The 22,810-nt window shown below is 43.6% G+C and overlaps 1 protein-coding gene across 2 annotated transcripts in view; it reads right to left on the bottom strand.

Moving 5' to 3' along the window:
- The window catches only part of ERCC6 (ERCC excision repair 6, chromatin remodeling factor), a 147,751-nt gene that overhangs the window by 72,642 nt on the left and 52,299 nt on the right, over positions 1-22,810 (bottom strand). For both annotated transcript variants that reach the window (XM_089680011.1, XM_089680012.1), the window contains exons 9-12: positions 18,008-18,178; positions 17,729-17,905; positions 4,402-4,518; positions 4,073-4,168 (exon numbers count right to left, since the gene is read on the bottom strand). In XM_089680011.1, the coding sequence (XP_089536137.1) occupies positions 4,073-4,168; positions 4,402-4,518; positions 17,729-17,905; positions 18,008-18,178 (561 nt within the window). The remainder of the gene's footprint in view (positions 1-4,072; positions 4,169-4,401; positions 4,519-17,728; positions 17,906-18,007; positions 18,179-22,810) is intronic.

Raw genomic sequence — 22,810 nt, forward strand, 5'->3', positions numbered from 1 at the left:
TGAAAATGGTGCTCTGCTTAATAATGTGGAACACCCTCCTTTAGTAGTTTTTCCTTAAATTGGGCTCACCTGCTAATCTAATTATCACAGGTGTCCGAGATTGTTTTCAGTGATCAAAAGAGCCTTGAGACACAATGCCATCCATGAGTTAAACTGAAAAAATAAATATTTAATCTTTGTGACACTTAAATAGAATTTGCATAATAATTTGGAACAGGGTGTAATGATGGTCTTATGAGCTTCCCAGAGGGTAGAGGGTGACGATACTGTGCCAACATTCAATTGAAAGTAAGTGTCTAGACCCTGGGAGAGCTCCTCTCGAAGCTGCTCCGAGCGCAGAAAGCTTTCATTAAAGCACCAGTGGCAAACCCTAAGGGTGGAGTTAGGGAGGATAAGATCAAGTGATAATGAGGCATGGTCTGGTCACGTCATCAGGTTGATCTCCGAAGAAACTAGGAAAGGGATAATGGGGGCGGTGATAAAAAGTGATCCAACCTAGAGTACATGTGATATGGAGTAGAGCAAAACGTGAACTGTGTGTGCAGAGGGTGTTTAATTCTCCAGGCGTCAAAGAGGCGATGCTCCCGAATCAATGTGCGGAGAGCTGTAGATGAGGAGTCTTTTCGACAGAGTGGGGGGGGAAGAGCACTCATCTATCTTTATGGGGTGACATGACTAGATTAAAATCCCACCCAACTATCATACAAGTAGATACCGAACATAACTTGTCTAAAGTCTGAGAGAGAAATAACAGATGAACAGAGTTGGGAGCATACAAATTCAAAAGTACTAATGGAGCGTCAGCATACATACATTCCAATAAAACATAGCGACCATGTGGGTCGACCTGAGAGGAGGAGACCCTCAGGGGGCAGTTTTTCCTGATCAAGATAGCTACTATCATCGATGAAAGACAGAAAAATAACAGAGAACCAGAATGCTATTATGGCAACAGGCATAACAATAACAAATGCGTCACAAAGAACAGAAGCCGCATGGGATATGGCCAGAAGAGCAAAAGATACCAAAGCTATTATCAAAGATATAAACCCAAGACATCGAGGATGAGTCGAATTGCCAGGACAAAAAGCCTGATGTACCAGTGGGTAACACGGCAGCTGTCTCCAAATGACAGGTGTCTATTTCAGTTAACCTTGTAATAGCTGTATTCAGGAAATACATATGTGTACCATAGGAACTTCCAATTAATCTTTCATGAGAACGTAGCAGCATATTCAGCAAGGCGAGACACCTGGTATCTGGAAGGGTCAGGTGGTGGAACCCGACAAGCCAGGCAATCTGGGCAGTTGGGGGGTGCGGGGAAACCTCTTCATCCCGGAATTAGATGGCATCCAGACAATGTATGGAGTAGTGGAAATCGTGGATGATGTCAGGAGGCTGCAAGAAGGCCTCTTCCAGCAGGGGAGGGAGACCCAGCTGTTTGAGGTAGGCGCCCTCTTCATGTAAATCGCGAAGTAAAACTTGGGAATTGTCTTTGGAGACAACAAGCTTAAAAAGGGAACTCCCACCAGTAGGCAATATGATGCTGCTGGAGATGAGTGGTAACTGGCCTCAGGACACGCCTCTTGGCCAAAGTGATAGGGGATAGGTCGATGAAGATCTGAAGTTTGTCCCCTCTGAATTCCAGGGAGGCCTTGTTGCGGGTAGAATTGAGCAAGGCTTCTTTGCTGTCAAAGTAATGAAAACGATTGATAACGTCTCTGGGCCTAGTACCCTCAAGAGGCTTTGGGCCTAACGATCTATGGACCCGGTCCATACACCAATCAATATCTGGAACTTTAGGGGCCAGAGTGGTAAACAGAGACAGCAAGTAACGTTTAAGTTGGGAGTCAGGGTCTGTTTTGGAGATGCCATGAACACGAATATACTGGCAGCGTTCCCTGTTTTCCAGGTCCTCCTGTTGGAGCTGTAATTGAGTAACAGAATGTTTCAAATTCACATCATTTTCTTCCAAAACATGCACGTATTGCACTAATTCGTCAGATTTTCTTTCAAGGTGGTCTGTGTGGGCTAATTACCCAATTTCGGCAGAGATAGTGCGGGTGATATTGTGTAAAAATACCTGTAGTTTGTCCTCCAGGACATCAGGTAGGGGAGTGTAGTAGTAGGAGGCACCACAATGCACTATACACTAATGCACTGGACACCGCAATAAACTGTGCTCTGATACACTGGACACCGCAATGCACTGTACATTGATACAGTGGACACCGCAAATGCACTGTACACTAACGCGCTGGACACCGCAATGCACTGTGCACTAATGCACTGGACACCGCAATACACTAACGCACTGGACACCGCAATGCACTGTGCTATGATACACTGGACACAGCAATGCACTGTACACTAACGCACTGAACTCCGCAATGCACTGTACTCTGATACACTGGACACCGCAAATGACTATAAGATGCCAGAATACCAATATTTTAGTGCTCTGATGCAAGCTTAGTCCAAAAATGTAAAGCCCACTGCATGCAAAAAAAAAAAAAAGGTTTTCGCATGCAGTGGGGCTGTGCCCTCACTGCAAGGATTAACTGTTCGTTTTCTCCAGGGGCAACCAGAAAGCTTATAGCCACCTGATCCTCTGATCCAGCTGCAAACAGTGCTCCCCCATGATCCAGCAGTGGAATGTTCCCAACATCCTCACATCCAGAGTAGGACTATGGGCTTAACATCAAGAACCGTCCACCGCACAAAACCAAGTGAGGGCAGGTGCCACAGGGACTGGTTTGTGAAGAGAGGATTGGAGGATTAGTAAGTGTATCTCCCTTCTCTAATCCTCTAGACAAAAACAAAACAGTTAAAGCGGAAGTAAACGCTGAAGCAAAAATCCCAGCAATCAAGGCCACTATGTATATCATTTCTAAATATACCGGGATACTAATTATAGCCTCATAGCATCTTTCTTACTGTTTCTGCATCTTGGTTTCTTATTCATCTGTTCTGGCAAAGGCAGCGCCATATTTGCTGTTGCCTCCCGATTCCATCCTCATCTGTACTTTGGCCCTTTCAATACTGTCATAGTCAGAATCTCCTATATGCCCCGTGAATATTAACCAAGCCCCATTTTCATTTACCATTACCATGGTGACATAGCCCCACATAACCAATAAGAATATATGTAAATAGACTCCTTCCTTCCTGTGTTGATCATGAACGGCACTGTTCACGCCTCTTGTGAGGTAGAAAGTCACATGGAGTGTTTCAGGAAATTATCAATGGTCAGCACTCTCGCAGGATTGCAATGCAATGCCATGAAGTTATGCTGACAGAGGCACGGCACCTAGATTCATAGACTGACAGCACGCTGAAAGTGCCATCAATCGGGGACAAAAAGCTTGAGTGACATAATTGACACAAAAATCAGGCTATATCTCCTAAACGGCACAGGTTGTAACACATTTAAAGCCATCTACTTGTTAAAGATTGTTTAATGCTTTACATGACGCAAAGTTAGGCAGGAGAGTTTACTACCGCTTTAGCCCTTGCAGTGTGGGCACAGCCCCACTGCAATGGAATGCTTTTTTTCGCTTGAAGTTGGGCTTACCCTATTTAACTAGAGTATTCTTTTGTACTGAGTGACTGGGTGTAATGTGATTACAAGCCTGATGAAGGGGTCCTGCGCGGATCTAAAATGTTGCACTAGTTCCTTTTGTGATGTGATCTTTCTGCAATTTTGAACTACGTTTGGAGATCTTTGGTATGCTGGAGAATATGTGCATTTATCCTGAGTGTAATGTGAAGACTATTTGCTCTTTAGCCACAAACCTGGCCGAATACTTCAATGTTACAGTCAAGCTTCATGCTTGCAATGCACTTTGAATGTATTCATTCATCTAAATAGTACAATAGTGTACTCTTTTCATGCCTGGTCTATGAAGAAGCTTACAATTTGAAAAAGATGAACCAGAAAAAAAAAACAACAAAACACACACACACACACACAAACTATTATACATACACACACACGTATATTGATTCAGTCACTGTTCCCAACCCTGCAGAAGCACTATTCCCCTAGCTTTCATTTTAAATGGTCTCTTACCTGCATATCTCCATTTAGTATTCCATAGACTTCCTTGGAATCTATATAGGTCTGGTACACCTGTCGCTGCTCATCAGTTAAACGACAGAACAACACCTATAAAAATGGCAATAGTAGGAATATATTTTATCGCAACAAAACAGACATTTTATGAAGAATGTCTCTTAAGTTTTAGCATGCCCTTTGCTTTCAACATAAAAAGTTCTGGCACAAATTTTTTAAGTTTTTTTTTTTACATTATTAAAAAAAACCACTCATTTTTTTTCCCTGCTGTGTCATAATGTGATGCCATAATAAAAAATATTAAAAAAAGAAAAACCATAGCTCACCTGTTCATTTTTGTCAGGAAGTGACAGGTTCATCTTCACATCTGCTTTCATACGTCTCAGAAGATAAGGATTTATAGTATCACGTAGCACACATGCACATTTATATGCAGTCTTAACCTACAATATAAAAACAGATAATGCTGAAACTCTAAAATCAGTTACATAGTTGGTAATTTTGAATTAAGACACAGGTCCATCCAGTTCAACATGTGTATGTGCGCGTGTGAACATTCCACATCTTTGCTGCTTTAACAGCAAAGAACCCCTTATGCAGTTTACGATTGAACTGCTTTTCATTTAACTTCATTGTGTGGCTATGTGTCTTCTTCAGAGACCTTGGATTAAACAGCTGTTTTCCCCAAGACTACAATCACCACTGAAAGATTTGTAGATTGTAATTGTATCCCCCTTTTAAGAATCCCTTCTTCAGGAAGAATAGGTTTCATTTTCAGAGTCATTCCTCATAACAAAAGGTCCTCCCTGCCCTCTTATTAGGTTTGTTGCTTTTTTTCTTAACTTCTTTTAGTTTAAGTTTAGGTTTTTAATCTTTCCCAAGGATTGGAAACCAAGATGAGGCCAAGCTAAGGTTTCTTTTTTGAAAATCACGGAACACCAAGCATCTTCATATCCATTAGGAGATCGTTTTGCTGGCACTTCAGGTGATAGGACTCAGGCAAAAAACAAGACAAAAAGTCATCTCCCAGATAGGCAAGGCTTCAGTTTTTTTGCTAGTATCTAGGTGATATAGCTAGCCCCTCAACAGTTCCACCTGGGATTAGGAGTCTAGCTCTTTCCAGATCCATTTTCTTATGGTTTTTCCATAGTCAGAAAAATGGTACCCAGACTCGGAAAATGTGGCGATGGCCGATAATGTTGCTCGTCTGTGTTGGCCCCTGTGGAATATGACCAATATTGCCTTGTGGACTGGTACAGTGCAGAACAGTGATCCTCATCTGGGGAGTCAAATACCTGAAGACTCTTGTGGCAAAGCTCACTGTAATGGATGAACATTGGCCCTCTTAGGGGTTCCTGTGGCAAAATAGTGAGCGCCCTGGCAGCAGCCCTGCTGGTATCCCCTAATGACCTCTTTCCTTCCCTTGGGGCAGGACCGGAAAGGTGGTTCTCAATGTTAGTTTTTATTCCATGTGGGACTACAGGTCACATCAGTGAGTATAGTGTGGTGTTTTTTGTGTACATCCCAGGCTGAATGAAGCAAAGCGAGGTCTTGGAGACTCTTAGAGCCAAATGCAGGAGGCAGGGAGTTTTCCTCCACCTCATGCATTCACTTTGGAACATTTAGGGCCATGCATGCATGTCCAGTACAGTCATTAGATCACATATGGAGTAAAAGCAGAGACAGCCATCTTGGACTGCGCCTGGCTCGGTAGTAAAGATTCTGGGGCAGACCAATCCATGTGGGACTACAGGTCACAGCAGAGCAAAACCTCTGGGACTACAGGTCACAGCAGAGCAAAACCTCTGGGACGACAGGTCACAGCAGAGCAAAACCTCTGGGACGACAGGTCTCAGCAGAGCAAAACCTTTGGGACTACAGGTCACAGCGGAGCAATCATTTGGCACTACAGGTCACAGCAGCGCAAACCTCTGGGACTACAGGTCACAGCAGAGCATAACCTCTGGGACTACAGGTTACAGCAGAGCATAACCTCTGAGACTAATGGTCACAGCAGAGCAAAACCTCTGGGACTGCAGGTCAAAGCACAGCATACCTCTGGGGATACAAGGGCACAGCAGAGCATACCTTAGGGATTACAGCTTGCAGCAGTTTTTTTTTTATGAGACAACAGGTCTCAGCAGAGCTTCCTGGTGGGATTACAGGTAACACCAGAGCTTCCTGGTGGAACCACAAGTTGCTCCTACTTTTTGGGTGCCTTCCTCAAGTCCTTTTGTGATAAGGGAGGAATTTTCATCCGTAATCACTGGGGTGCAGCAGATTTCCAGAACACTTGCTAGTTTGGACCGCATGGGTTGTAAATGGAAGCATCCCCCCTCTCCCTCCTTATTAACGGAGGAACCAGAGAAGGACAAGATAGAGGAAGATGTGAATGGTCTGGTAAAAGGGGACACAGAATAACCCTTATCCGAGGAATCTATTCTGAAGAACCTCAGGAACAGGGTTTATCTCAGACTCAAAAAAGGCCTTTGTGAGCCTTTAAGCAGAAGTTGTTCAGACTAGTATAAAAATACTGCATCTTGAGTCCTTCAATCCAAAGGTTATAGTATTTGGATCAGGGTGTTAACCATAGCATACACAATCCTTCCCTGTACATCCTCATTTAAAGTAAGTTTTGTACACGGACTGGTGTTCATTCTACCAAAAAGGTTTTCTCAGCAATAACTCATCAAGAGTGAGTTCACCAAGAAATTAAGTAGGCCTTCAGTCCTTTTACCAATCTCCTAGCCCAAACGCCAGTTCCATTTCTGTAGAAAACCATGGACTCCTAAGCCTACTAAGGCAGTGAAAAAGTCTTCTTCCCAATAGAGGGGCACCCGCACTCACTGAGGTGTGCAGGCCTTTGTAGAGGTTTGGGAGGAAGAGACTGCAAATGCGTGGGTCCGCAACATAATGCCTTGAAGCTACAAGCTGGAATTTCAGAGCTTTCTCCTCCATTCTTTATGCTTTCATATGTTTTCTGTGAATACACAAAAAATATTTACTCTGCAAGCTCTTGGTCATCCCCCCATCTCAAGAAGTGATCATTTCAGCTCTAGAGGACAAAAGGTTTTGTGGTTTCCACACAGACCTTTTCATAATTCCGAAACCAAGGGGACGTTTGTCCCATTTTGGTTTGCATGAGACTCAACATGTTTCTACAAGTGCAGAAGTTTTGGATGGAATCGGTGCGGTCAATAGGGACATTTCTCCAACAGGGAGATTCCCTGCAGCAGTTGACATCAAAGATGCTTGTCTGCACGTTCTGATCTTTCCACCTCAGCATGGGTTTCTGCAGTTTGCTGTGGTGGACTGCCATCTAAAGCTGATCTCAAGATTTCATTTAACTTTAAATAGTTTGTTTGGATAAAGTTGGTCCAAACTACAGTCAGGTCCATAAATATTGGGACATCGACACAATTCTAACATTTTTGGCTCTATACACCACCACAATGGATCACCGTTCACCTGATTTGGATGTAAATACCCTCAAATGAAAGCTGACAGTCTGCAGTTAAAGCACATCTTGTTTGTTTCATTTCAAATCCATTGTGGTGGTGTAAAGAGCCAAAAATGTTAGAATTGTGTCGATGTCCCAATATTTATGGACCTGACTGTATTTGCTTCACTAACAGTTGCAGTGGTTGTGTGCGCTGTATGAACTGTATGAGGACTTCCCTTCTGCTCCAAGAACAAAATCGAGTTGAGTTGAGCACTGCTGAGGTATTCGGAGCAAGCGTCCTATTGGCTGAGGCAAAGAGGTGGGCTGATGAAGTCACAAATTCCACCTCAATCAGAAGATGCTTTGTATTTATTCATAGAATATAAAACTTTCTCTGAACGATTGAGCAGCACTCGGTCCGAATCTTGTTCCAGGAACACGACGGGAGGTTGTCTCGCTGCCAGAACACAGCACTGTATACTGTATACAGCTGAGACACGCACACTACCGCAGCAACTGTTAGTAACGTAAATAGTTCACTGGATCAGCTTGATCCAAACAAACTATGTTTGTTACCCACATTCATTTTACTGATATGTATAAGTTGTACCATATACCTGTATTGAAAAGTACCCTCTTTTAGTATTTCTTCTTTGTGTGAAATCCCTTGTGATCCTGATCCCCTGCTTTCCTATTTCAAACTGACCACGCTAGGAATAGAAGCACATTCTTCCCAGTGTTGTCATTGCTCATCCACATCCTGGAATTGAGGGTGATTCACCCTACTCTGCTACTTTGGTCAGTGCAGCTAACAGCCTTTCTGTAAGGGTTCATTTGGACAACGCTATGGCGGTGGCATACATGAATCATAGAGGAGAGACCAGAAGTTGGGCTGCTCAGAAGGAAGTGGCTCTCATCCAGGCTTGAGTGGAACTCCATGCTCGCACATTGTCCGCCATCCATATTCCAGGTGTGGAAAATTGGTAGGAGGATTTCCTCAGCCATCAACAAGTGTCTCCAAGGGAGTGGGCTTATCACCCAGAGCTGCTCAAGGAACGTCAGTGCCTGTGGGGCACTCCAAATGTGAACCTTCTGGTGGCCCGGTGAATTTGGACTTGTTAATCTCCAGGACCAGGGATCCTGAGGCATCTGGGGTGGAAACTCTCGTGACAAAAGGGGACCAATTCTTCCTAATTTGATCGCCCTGGCTTGGCTTAGGAAAAATTGGTATGCCAGCATTGTGAACATGCCAGTGGACAACCTTTGGATTCTTCAGAACAGACCCGACCTTCTGTCACACACGCATTAAAGGTGACATCAAGGGAGATTTACTACAGAACTCAGAGATCTAATTTTGCTTGATATGAGGCGAGAGGATTTCTTCCTCGCAAGTATGTCATGAGTTGCATTCTGTTTTCTTTTCAATCTGGAATTGGTCTTGTGTACAATCAACAGCTGGATTCCATCCCTGGCAGGCCTTTTTTCAGATTGACTGCTTCCCATTCCTTGCTGCATGCTTTTTGTGCAATGCATCACGTCGCACAGGGGATGTACGTGCCCCAGGCACCACAATGAGAGGGGTGCTGCCTCCCCATGCTCCAGGGGGCCCGTGCAGCTTCCCTGTTACACCTGGACAGAAGAGGCAGCTGGGGCGCCGTCCTCATGCTCCAGGTGACCTGTGCAGCTTCCCCGTCACACCTGGAAAGGAAGGGTGGCATTTACTAGAACCGATTGGCTGTATTTTCCTCCTGCAGCTGCTGAATGCCGTCAGGAGAGAAAGGAGTAGAAACTGGCTTTCAGCAGCTGCAGGAGCACAATACAGCCGATTTGATCTTCCTCTTTTTTTTTTTGCTGCCCGGGTCTGCCAACCCCCCAGCTCTGTTGGCTTCCTCTTCTTCTCTCACCAGCTGCTGCACGGGATCATTTCAGGATGGGGAGGAGGGCAAGGGGCAAAGGTTGTCATTTACTGGCCCTGTCCTGAATAAATGCAGTGAGTGATTGGTACCAATCACTCCTGTGTCTCAGCACAGAGCACTTCCCATGTATTCACTGTCCAGTGCAGCTGAGACTTCAGAGAAAGGTACTGTGGAATCTGTCCTCAGTCCCTTTTGTCTCAAAAATGAGATATCAGGGGTCTCTCTAGACACCTGATATTTCAACAAAGCCCCCAACGGGGCTCCTAAAAAATAATAAAATAAAAATAAGCTTCAATCACCATCTATGGTCTTACTGGCACCAATCTCTGCTCTACTGACTGGCAATGTCCACTGCCCTACTTACATCATCCACACACCATCCACTGCCCTACTGACATTGCTGCTATACTGACTGACACTGTCCACTTTTAAAACAGGCTAAGTTCATATTTTTACAGTGACATTTGTTAACATTAATCTGAGCATATTTTATGGCGACAAAAATGCTTTTGTTTTACTTAACCATGCCCCTTTAACCACTTGCCCATGGGGCACTTTCAACCCTTTGGCCCGGGCCAATTTTCAACTTTCAGTGCTGTTGCACTTTGAATGACAATTGTGTGGTCATGCAACACTGTTCCCATATGAAATATTTATCTGGTTTTTTTTACACAAATAGAGCTTTCTTTTGGTGGTATTTACTCGCCACTGGGGTTTTTATTTTTTGCACTATAAACAAAAAAAGAGCAACAAAATGGAAGAAAAAAAAAATTAAAAAAGGTGGTTTTCTTTGTTTCTATTATAAAATTTTTCAAACAGGTAATTTTTCTCCTTCACTGATATGCATTTCTAAGGCTGCACTGATAGGCACCACTGATGAGCACTGATGGGCATTGTTGAGGAGGCACGGATGATGCACTGATATGCGATAATGATGGGCACCACTGACAGACAGCACTGTTGGGCACTGACAGGCAGAATTGATTATCAGTGCAGATCTCCCCTGTCTTATTTGCCAGCTATCGGCAGTACTTTCCTCATGCTGTGACAGCGTGAGGAAAGTGTTGCCGATGACCGGCAACTGTATTTACTTTGTGATCTGCTGTGTCATTGGACACAGTTTATCACGTGGTAAAAGGCCACTGTGATTGACCTTTTACCTAATCAAGTAATCAGCTGTGTCTGTAGGACACAGCAATTACCGACAGCGCTGGGTGCATGCCGCTGGGGGTGCGCAGGAGACGCATTCTGGGAGGACATCCATGGACGCCCTCCCAGAACTGGACAGTCGCGCTGTGGCAGTCTTTCGGCCATAGCGCACTTGGGAATTGATTAAGGCCCTTCCATCTCTCCCTCTCAAACTCTCTCTCTCCAAAAATGTCCATCAGTGGGGTGGAGGCTCTTGCAGAGATCAACCCAACCTACCTCGAGCAAGAATTGGGAAAGGGCAGTCCCTCTATCCTGAGATGCAGGCTATAGAGGGGGGGGGTGTTTATCCAAGGATAGAGTCAAGTAGAAACAGAGTACATTCTGCAATAAAAGTCACAGCAAGCTTCTCTAACCACCAGGGTAACACATTCTTGAAAATCCAGGGATCGGTGGATCACAACACTCACACCTCGAGCATTGGAGGTGTAGTGGAATGATAGACCCATCCTATACAGGAGTGCAACTTAAAGTGATAGAAGAGATAACTGGCTTCTGCCATAGGGATATGCAACACAGGATATGCACCAAGTGGAAGGAGGTTTGATGTGACTGGTGGTTCCCAGGCTCTTGATCCCAATCTTTGGTGTTCATATAACAAAAGCTATAGGTTATTATAAATTCATTTATTATGCACATGTAATTTATTGCTGAAATGGATATTTACGGTTGTTTATAGTTTTACTGAACCTGAAAAAGTGGTGTTTGAGACCTATAAAACATTATATATGTACAGAAAGTGCAGCGCTAAAATAAATGAATAATTCTAATGTGAAAGTAAAGTGCAAATATCAATCTGAAAACTAAAACTGCTCAACAGAACAGTCAAGTACAGTGCAGCATAAAGGTGAAAATATATAAAGTCCATTAAATATCAATGGTCCGTAAGAATATAGGTACGGCAATCATGGTGAAATACTGTGAAGTGATCCAAATGGGAATCCACCACCCCTGTCAGATGCACACTCACTAGATAACTAGTGGTAAACAGCATGTAAGCACATCTCATCTGGACAAAAGGTAACCGCAGTAAAGCCTCTGCAGGGGATGATCAGTCAAAAGGCACAAAAGGCAGGTGGACCCTCTCCTATGAGGAACAGCTCACCACAAGAGCCAAGAATTGTAAATAGTGTAGTATTTTATTGTGTCATGAATAAAAGACAATCCATGTGAAAATAGAGTAAAACTGAATATAAATCATGTACCAAGATGGCCAACCTATGGCAACGTGACATTAGCAAATGGCTCCACCCGACGCGTTTTGTGCACATGCACATCTTCAGGGGTACGCCCACTCTTTCTATACATTTATTTATAAGGAGCTGTTACCTATACCTTTGCGCTAGCTACTTACATAGTTCCAGCGCTCGCCTACGCTTGATATTTATATTTTATTTTCTTATATATGTATTGCTTTACTCCCCCTGACAAGACTTAACCTCACAGTACTGAGCTTCAGGAAAAATGTCATTTGACACGGAGCATGGTGGGACAAATAATGATATGCAATAAAACACATGTAGAATTCTTTTTATATGATATGTTTGTATACATGAAAATCTCCATGCAATATATGTTTGTGCACATGAAACAGAAGTGTTGTTATGCGAAGTAAGCCACATAATTTCTCTGTCCTTATATTTTAACAAGTGGACCAACATAGGGCTAGGTGGATGTTCAGGTGCGAGAGGGTGGTGGGAGGGGGTTCTATGGACTTGTTGCACAGAGTATAGAGGTGTAAAAGCATCTCTGCCAAAAAGCTCTGTGAACCAGCATTCAATAAAATCCATTGAATCCTTTCCCTCCACCCTTTCTGGTAGGCCCACAATACAAATGTTGCTGCGCCTCAGTCTATTCTAGATGTCATCCGCCCGTATGTTGTTAGCTCTGGCCAACTGTGCAGTGGACTTGGGACTCTCTGATGGGAGGGACAGCTTATACTCCATATCACTAATACGACTTTCAGTAGCAGTGGTGTGCTCTCTAATTTTCTGGAAATGCTTAGCACAGAAGGGATACCTTCTCTTGTAGGCACCCAAAGTGATATTTCAAGGTATTAGTATAGGCTGTACTTTTATTAATCACCCTAAGGGTCTCCCCCAAAGTTAGCTGTTCTCCATCCTCAGTGGTGTCCTCTGCCTGCTCTAATGGTGGGTCCTTCTGAGTTGTAATAGAAGAAGCACCTGTGTGTAATGGTTGTCACCCCATACTCATTTTCAGGAAAGTTCTGTGATGCCTCAGAGTCTTCTGTTTGAGATTGTCCTTGGGTGCCTGTAGTTTCTGGGTATAATACAGCATATCCCTGGTATGTTCTTTCTCAGCAGAATGGGGTGCCTTGTCCTGTTTACTCACCATGTTCCTTAGTTTTTCTGCATCTAGTGGTGTTCTCTGAGGTAAAGCTGCAGGAGCGCCATTTTGGGACTCTAGCGCCACTCCTTCCGCTTTACTTTTGCTGGTCATCATAAGTGTGATTTTGGTCTGAAACCAACCAGGTGGATCAACGGGCTAACCCAAAGTAGTATGGAGATTTTGAGGCACATTAGTCGATTGATGTGGCTGGGAAGAAGGTCAAAGCAGGATCAGAAGTGGAAGCTCTGTGAGATGCGACAGCTCACATGCTGCGCATGGCCAAAAATTGATCCAGTTCTTGGTTTTGAACCCAAAATCCTCCCTTACACCAGTTTCTGGGCCACTTATTTAGTTACTGATGCTCCTGTTGTCCCTCTGGCTGAGTATACTACCATGGAGATCCTTTTTTTTTATATCGCAGAACCTAAGTCGTTTAAGTCATTTTTAAGCATGCTCCATCTTCCTCTAATTTTGTCTATTGTATCAATGTGTACCATGATATCTGGGTCTTCCCTGGTTCCAGCGAACAATCCGTCCAACTGAATCACATACTGTTCTGCGATCACTGTCTTTGAGACAGTTTACCTTATCTGTCCTTCAAAATTATGGAGTCCCCTACCCCAGTATCTATGTATGCTTGCTTGTACCCCTACCTCTGATCTACTGGAGTAGCCTCTGCCCTGGCAGCTAGGGGATGTATTTGGCCCCAGAAATGTCACTCCTAAACTAATACCCCAATATCATGACACCTGACATGTTGATTTGAGTGCAACTCAGGAACAGCACTGTAAAGCTTTCCCCTCACCCTTACCTGTAACCCAGCTACCCACCTCTGTTGCCTGCACCTCCATATCACTACCCTCCTCTATACTGGCTCAAGCTAGCAACTGATTGGTAAGATCCCATCCAAGTTGTTGATGCTCCGCAGTGTCGCCATCTGATCTTTAGATCCAGAATTTGGGCTTCCAAATAACTTGAAAACATCTTGCACAACAGTATCTACCCCTGAACAGTTGTGAAGAAATTTTCCCCCACTCATTTTAACAACCAGGGAAATACTTAGCACTGTAACGCATTAACTAAAGCTGAACCATGGGTTTTCTTAAAAAGCAAAAGTAATAGGCATAGGTCAATCATTTGAAAAGTGTGGAAATAAAGAATAGCTTAGTATTTTACTTGTCTTTTCAAAGTTGAGGTCACAGCCTGTAGTGCAGCAAAAATAATTAAAACAAAGATCTGAGGAAATTATTGCATGTAGGCAAACAGCATCTGATTTCACTGCAGGTTCCTGGACAGGGTACTTCTTTTGTAGCTGCAATCTGGGCAAAACCATGAACGATACTAAAGTTTATGTAACTAACCAAACTCCTTAGGTCAATCAGCAGGCAAAAGAGCCAAAGCAGAAGGCATAAGATGCAACAACAAGCTGCTTTTCAGTATAGACTGAACATTCTCAGAAGTTGACAGTAAAACAGGGCACGTTGTTGCTTTTTGTAAAAGTCAAATACAGTAGTTTTAAAACCTCTTAGGTTAAAATACACTGTAAACACAAGTGTAATAAAGTAAATGGTGTATCTCAGTGCTGTTAATTATAACAGTTTTTGCATTCAGTGTTTAATCTCCCTTTCTTCTCTATTCAAATTTAAATTCTACCAACAGATGTCAGACCATTTGTTTTTTTCTGTTAGGACTGGTTCAATGCATGGATTTACTTTAAGTAATAAATGTTTAATAGGCCCTGGAGATGAAACCCTTTATCAACAGCTTGTGGAAGACAAAAAGCAAAACTGTGTTGTATTAGTTAATCCGTGGATCAGAGGAGAGAATGCACAAATGGGTGACATTTACCTCAGAATGACGAATGCCTAACTGTAGAAAAACTCCATGTTTTCTCACGTTTTCCTTAATGACGTTAGTGGTAAAATCAAACGGATGTTCCTCCGACCCCCATAAGAGTGGATCAAGCCATCCAAAGGACATTATAAGGTGATCATTGGTAATATGTCCTTTCATTGCCAAAGACAGTTGTAATTTGATGAAAGGACATTTAACCTATAAACAAGTGGTGAAATATACCGTATATACTCGAGTATAAGCCGACCCGAATATAAGCCGAGGTACCTAATTTTACCACAAAAAACTGGGAAAAACTATTGACTCGAGTATAAGCCGAGGGTGGGAACACCAGTGGGAAGAATCGTGCCCCATCATTGGTGTCAGTGGGAGGAATAGTGCCCCATCATTGGTGTCAGTGGGAGGAATAGTGCCCCATCATTGGTGTCAGTGGGAGGAATAGTGCCCCATCATTGGTATCAGTGGGAGGAATAGTGCCCCATCATTGGTGTCAGTGGGAGGAATATCGCCCCATCATTGGTGTCAGTGGGAGGAATAGTGCCCCATCATTGGTATCAGTGGCAGGAATAGTGCCCCATCATTAGTATCAGTGGGGGGAATAGCACCCCATTATTGGTGTCAGTGGAATAATGCCCCATCTTTGGTGTCAGTGGGAGGAATAGTGTCCCATCATTGGTGTCAGTGGGAGGAATAGTGTCCCAACATTGGTGTCAGTGGGAGGAATAGTGTCCCAACATTGGTGCCAGTGGGAGGAATAGTATCCCATCATTGGTGTCAGTGGGGGGGTGGAGGAATAGTGCCCCATCGTTGGTGTCAGTGGGGGGGAGGAATAGTATCCCATGATTGGTGTCAGTGGGGGGTGGAATAGTGCTCCATGATTGGTGTCAGTGGGGGGTGGAATAGTGCCCCATCATTGGTGTCAGTGGGGGGGGGGGGAAAGTGCCCCATCGTTGGTGTCAGTGGGAGGAATAATGCCCCATCATTGGTATCAGTGACACCAATGATGGGGCACTATTCCTCCCACTGACACTTGCTGACCCCTGTTCCAGTATGGTGCTGCTGCAGCCAGCATATGTGGTTGCAGCAGCACCTAAGCATCTTACCTGCATCTCCTTCACTCGATTTTCGCGGGGCCGCTCAGCTCCGCCTCCTCGCCGGTGATTGGCCGCCTGTGTGCCTTTCCTGAGCTACAGTTCTGGCGGCCAATCACCGGTGAGAAGGCGGAGCCGAGCAGCCGCGCGAACATCCAGTGGACGAACCGAATGAAGGAGCAGCCGCGCTTCCAGGACCGGATCGTCGTGGGACCGGAGCCAGGTAAGAGACAGCAGCCCCCTGCAGACGTTGACTCGAATATAAGCCGAGGGGGCCGTTTTTCAGCACAAAAAATGTGCTGAAAAACTCGGCTTATACTCGAGTATATACGGTAGGTCATGATTCCTATATTACCAGGACATTTAATAGGTTAGTAGTCTCAGCAAAGTAGATACTTATTTTGGAGACGGAGTGCTCCTCATTCATAAGTCCTCGTAGAAGGCAAACTGCTGCCAGCATACTGACAGATTAAAAATTCACGGGTTTTGTGCCCCTTGACTTTAAACAGTGTCAGCTTTCTAGTAGCTTCTCTGGCTCCATAGCAAGACATGCTTGGGATTAGAGATCAGCAGGGCCCTTCCTCAAATAGCTGCAAAGAAGAGAGTCTCAGATCTGTAAAGTGTTATACCACTGTGGAAGATGCTGGTGGGAAGCAGCACATACTCACAGTAAGCTAGATCAGCAGGTGCAGGAAATCACCTCAAAATCCTTAGTTAATGAAATGCAGAAGTGATAATTAAGGTCACAGTTACACCTACATTTTGGCCCAACAGAGCCCATATGCAAGACAACCAGCGATGGGTTGTAGCAATTCGCTGCAGGAGCAAGTCTCATTGAATGCAATGGAAAGTTGTCAGGTCTCAAAGCCAATTGCAGCCACTCGCACATAATCGCTATATCGCGAATACCTGCAAGTGATTGGTACTGGACACAGACTGTCTGCGTACAGGGCTGATCACTCACCAGTAATCACCGCATAGAGTGGCTGTAATTAGCCCCCTCCCCCCCCCCCCGCTTTCAATGGGGCTTGCTCCTGCAGCTAATCACTAGGACCCCCCACTGATTTTTTTGCATTTACGCGCTGCTGTGCAAAAACGTAGATGTGAATGTAGCGTAATATTGCGTCAGTTTTGTGCATGAGCCCTAAATCCTACATCCCTTAGGACCCATATACCCCACTTTTAACAGTAACCAAGATGAACATTCTATTTATTCCAGCTTTGTTACACTCACAGAATCCCCCATTCTCCACTCTTTGATAATGCTGCACAAATATCAGATCTCTAAAACATCAATGGAAACAAAGAGGGAACTGAGGAGCTCAAGTAGTTTGTCAACAACTTAACAATTGCTTCCTACCTGGGAGAACTGGCAAGTTATATTTTGCCAAGCTAAAAAGCAAAAACTGTTTTAAAATACAAAGACTTTCATGCGCTGGCCTCTCTGTAGTATTGAAAGATTGGTTAAAGTTGCCTGAGAAGCGTGGACGTTCCCATTAAGGTCCTGGATTGGAGAAGGTCACAGCGCATATTCAATGCATTTAGATTAAACCTACCTGGCCTGATATGAGGCACTTCTAATTTCATCCAAAGAGTACATTGTTATCCTTCAACTTACCCAACTTAGGGTAACAAAATATGAAAGAGTTCTAATTGGTTCAGTTTATAGTCAAAAGTAATCAACAACTCTGAAGTCTGGTATATCAACTCTAAGCAGCTAACAGGGTAAAAAGGTATAAATTAAGCAACATGATGATAATGTAATAATTTGTAGGAAGCCAGAAGATGTCCATACCTGTACAGGAGAAGCATTGGCATACCCTCCCATGGTGATGGGTACAGAAAACTGCTCCATGAACACTGGAAGAGTACCCAATTTTCCTGGGAACACAAAGTCAAACAGAGACCATAACTCCCGCAAATTGTTTTGCATTGGGGAACCAGACAGGATTATACGATGTGGAGTACGAAACTGAGAAAGAAAAACACTTGTGTTAGAATTGAAAAAAAAAAAAACTTTTGCAACCACACAAATGCACACATCTATAATACTGTATCATTCTATGCTAATCACCTGTTTACAAGCCAGAGTGACTGCTGCATTAGGATTGCGGATCTTGTGGCCCTCATCCAGGATGATATAATGCCAATGATATTTCTGCAGGTCCTCTTGCAAAAGGCGCACATTAGTGTAAGATGTGATCAGAATACCACGACTTTTGCCTATTTCACCAATGAGCTTAACCTGGCACAAGTGAAAAAAAAATTATATAGGGTAAAACATGCAATAAAAATGAATCTTCACATATCTAAGCTTCACTTTGTTCACACAATCCTCCTCAACAGACATTACTGGATTTACTCCTGTCAATACTATTAGAATATTTTCCTTTGCACTCAGTCTGCAGCCTCCAGCTATACTCTTTCAGTCTCATGTCCATTCACACCTCTCCATGCCTGGAGATGCCATTAACTAACAAACATCAGTACTGGCTGCCGGGCTCCTTTGATCTGTTCAATTCTGATTAAAATTATAAATTTTTAAAAAGTGACCGTTACCCTTTTCTCCCCTCTTCTGCCAGAGTTACTAAACTATTAGTTTTAATTCATAAGAGAAACATATGGATGTGACTGGATTTAATGTAATTATGTGGCTTCACAGAACAATAATTTAATTACTAATGACAAGAATTTCATTACCGTACTTTTTTTTTTTGTTATTAAAAATAACACATTTAATTAATCTTACTCTGTTTTTTTCTGACTTCAGTATTAGTAACATACACACACACACGCTTAGGGCTTACATAAAGATTAAGTAACATGTCTTCAGATAAAACTTTGTATCCTAATTCATTTACAGTCAGGTCCATAAATATTGGGACATCGACACAATTCTAACATTTTTGGCTCTATACGCCACCACAATGGATTTGAAATGAAAAGAACAAGATGTGCTTTAACTGCAGACTGTCAGCTTTAATTTGAGGGTATTTACATCCAAATCAGGTGAACGGTGTAGGAATTACAACAGTTTGCATATGTGCCTCTGTCAGGGATCCCGGCGCCTCGGCGGTGCGCGCATGCGCAGAGCGCCGACTCATCCGATCCAGTGAGCACTGAATCCTAGGCGATCACGGCGGCGGCCGCGCATGCGCACTAGCGATCGCGGCCGCACCAATGAGAGCACAGGGCGGCCTATTTAAACCTGCCCTGTGTATCTCCAAATCGCCTTCTGGTCTTGTCCTGTTCCTGTGTTCCTGGTTAATCCTGTGTTCCTGATACCTTGTTGCCGACCCAAGCCTGCCCTGATACTGCTGCCTTCTCCTGCTCCGATACTGCTGCCTTCTCCTGCTCTGACCCCTGGCTACGTCCTGACTATTCTTTACCTGTTCCTGATTGCCTGATATCCCATTACTGAACCCGGCTTGTGACCCGTTATTCTTCTGCCTGCTGCTCTGCACTGTCTGCTCCGCTGTACTGACCCGGCCCGTCTGACCACGCATACCTCTTCACGTCTGGCTCTCACCTGCTCTACGCCATTGGCGCCCGCCTCTACCACAGCTGGTGTTCCTCAGGGGTCGCGACCTGGTCTCAGGCTGCTTCAAGTCCATCCCCACCATCAGGGGCTCTGGTGAACCAGCAGACTGAGGCTTAGACTCCGCGCCCTGGGGAATTCCGGCCAGTGGGCTGCTAGAGGCTACCGCCAGTCGGTCGCTGACAGCCTCCCACTTGTTAAGGGACCAAAAGTAATGGGACAGAATAATAATCATAAATCAAACTTTCACTTTTTAATACTTGGTTGCAAATCCTTTGCAGTCAATTACAGCCTGAAGTGTGGAACGCATAGACATCACCAGACGCTGGGTTTCATCCCTGGTGATGCTCTGCCAGGCCTCTACTGCAACTGTCTTCAGTTCCTGCTTGTTCTTGGGGCATTTTCCCTTCAGTTTTGTCTGCAGCAAGTGAAATGCATGCTCAATCGGATTCAGGTCAGGTGATTGACTTGGCCATTGCATAACATTCCACTTCTTTCCCTTAAAAAACTCTTTAGTTGCTTTTGCAGTATGCTTTGGGTCATTGTCCATCTGCACTGTGAAGCGGCGTCCAATGAGTTGTGAAGCATTTGGCTGAATATGAGCAGATAATATTGCCCAAAACACTTCAGAATTCATCCTGCTGCTTTTGTCAGCAGTCACATCATCAATAAATACAAGATAACCAGTTCTATTGGCAGCCATACATGCCCACGCCATGACACTACCACCACCATGCTTCACTGATGAGGTGGTATGCTTAGGATTATGAGCAGTTCCTTTCCTTCTCCATACTCTTCTCTTCCCATCACTCTGGTACAAGTTGATCTTGGTCTCATCTGTCCATAGGATGTTGTTCCAGAACTGTGAAGGCTTTTTTAGATGTCGTTTGGCAAACTCTAATCTGGCCTTCCTGTTTTTGAGGCTCACCAATGGTTTACATGTTGTGGTGAACCCTCTGTATTCACTCTGGTGAAGTCTTCTCTTGATTGTTGACTTTGACACACATACACCTACCTCCTGGAGAGTGTTCTTGATCTGGCCAACTGTTGTGAAGGTTGTTTTCTTCACCAGGGAAAGAATTCTTCAGTCATCCACCACAGTTGTTTCCGTGGTCTTCCGGGTCTTTTGGTGTTGCTGAGCTCACCGGTGCGTTCCTTCTTTTTAAGAATGTTCCAAACAGTTGTTTTGGCCACGCCTAATGTTTTTACTATCTCTCTGATGGGTTTGTTTTGTTTTTTCAGCCTAATGATGGCTTGCTTCACTGATAGTGACAGCTCTTTGGATCTCATCTTGAGAGTTGACAGCAACAGATTCCAAATGCAAATAGCACACTTGAAATGAACTCTGGACCTTTTATCTGCTCATTGTAATTGGGATAATGAGGGAATAACACACACCTGGCCATGGAACAGCTGAGAAGCCAATTGTCCCATTACTTTTGGTCCCTTAATAAGTGGGAGGCACATATGCAAACTGTTGTAATTCCTACACTGTTCACCTGATTTGGATGTAAATATCCTCAAATTAAAGCTGACAGTCTGCAGTTAAAGCACATCTTGTTCGTTTAATTTCAAATCCATTGTGGTGGTGTATAGAGCAAAAAATGTTAGAATTGTGTTGATGTCCCAATATTTATGGACCTGACTGTAGTTCTACAGATTAAGGATCATATACTCATTTGTTCTAGAGCAGTGGTCTCCAAACTGCAGCCTGCGGGCCAGATGTGCGTTTTGCTTGCCTTTACCTGGCCCTTGGGGCCACTGTTCCTCCCACTGATACGAGGCATAATTCCGCCTGCTGTCAACAAAGTTGAGGCATTATTACTTCCACTGACACCACTGGTGGAGCATTATTCCTTTCACTGATACTAACGAGGGGGCACTATTTCCACTGACATAAATGATTGGTCACTATTCCTCCCACCAATACCAATGATGGGGTATTATCCCTCCTCCTGCTAACCACATGCATTTTGTAAAATTTTTTTTTTACTCCTACTGACCACCATGCCTGAGGAATTGTTTATTCCCTCTGACACTGGGATATTTTCTACTTCCACCGGCCTCAGTCTGGCCCCCCTAAAACGTTTGAAGGACAGTAAACTGGATCTTTCATAAGATCCCTGTTCTAGAGAACTGAATCACAGAGTAATATTCTCCTGACTCCTCAGTCCTGCAATCTTCCACCCTGATTGGACACAACATAAGTTTGTCAGAAGGTTTCAGCCGATGATTTTGGCTCTATACCTGCCGATCGTATGTGAATAATCACAGCACAGAACACAAAATCTGACTGTTTCTTCTCCCTTTAATCAATTCTGTTCATGGAGCCAGATCTGTGCATGAAAGCAGCACACATTACACTTGTTAGGCACACACGGTAACCCCTTGATTGTCCCTGGATGTTAACCCCTTCCCAGCCAGTGTCATTAGCACAGTGTACAGTATTATCACTATTAGTGTCACTAGAGACATCAGTGTCAGTTAATGTCCTTCCCAGCCAGTGTGTTAGTGCCAGATTGTCCGCCACACTATAAGTGGCTTATCACCGCCATTACTAGTATAGCATCTATAGCTGCGTCAATGCCAGTATATATACCATAGCTTGTAGAAACTACAACAACTTTCACACAAACCAATATACACTTATCTGAATTTTTTTTTCACCAAAGACATGCAGCAGAATACAGTTTGACCTAAATTTATGAAATGTGATTTTATTGGATATGCTTTATAATAGAAAGTAGAAAATATTGGGTTTGTTTTCACAATTTTGGGTCTTTTATAAATTTATATAATAAAAAATAAAATACCCAGTGGTGATCAAATAAAACCAAAAGAAAATTCTATTTGTGTGAAAAAAATTACATACATTTCATTTGGGTAAAGTGTTGCACAACTAAAAATTTGCCAGTTAACATAGCACAGTGTTGAATAGCAAAAAAATGCCCTGGTCATTAGGAAGGTAAACCCTTCTGCAGGTCAACTGATTAAATGCAGTAAGTACTGTAACTAAGTTTTGATAAACATTCCTACAATGCATAAAGCAGTTTCCATAGTGCATAATGGCATTGACGCAAGAGACAAAACGCAAGGATGCTATGTGAAATACGAGATAAATTCCTGCATGAATATTAACAACTGTGTCAGTAAATATTGCATATACAGTATTCATGTACAAAATGCACTGTGCAATCATCTTCTGTACATTGGGAGCCTTAATGCTTTGCCTAAAAACTGACTACTAGAGTGCAGAAAACTTCATGTATGTTAACATGTAACACTACTGTGGGAAGCAATAGACAAACTGTTTCAAAAGTGTTTCACCTACCATCAAAA

This window comes from Staurois parvus, unplaced genomic scaffold, assembly GCF_062004578.1.
Source record: "Staurois parvus isolate SC_StPar_1 unplaced genomic scaffold, SC_StPar_1.0 ptg000234l, whole genome shotgun sequence".
NCBI lineage: Eukaryota > Metazoa > Chordata > Amphibia > Anura > Ranidae > Staurois > Staurois parvus.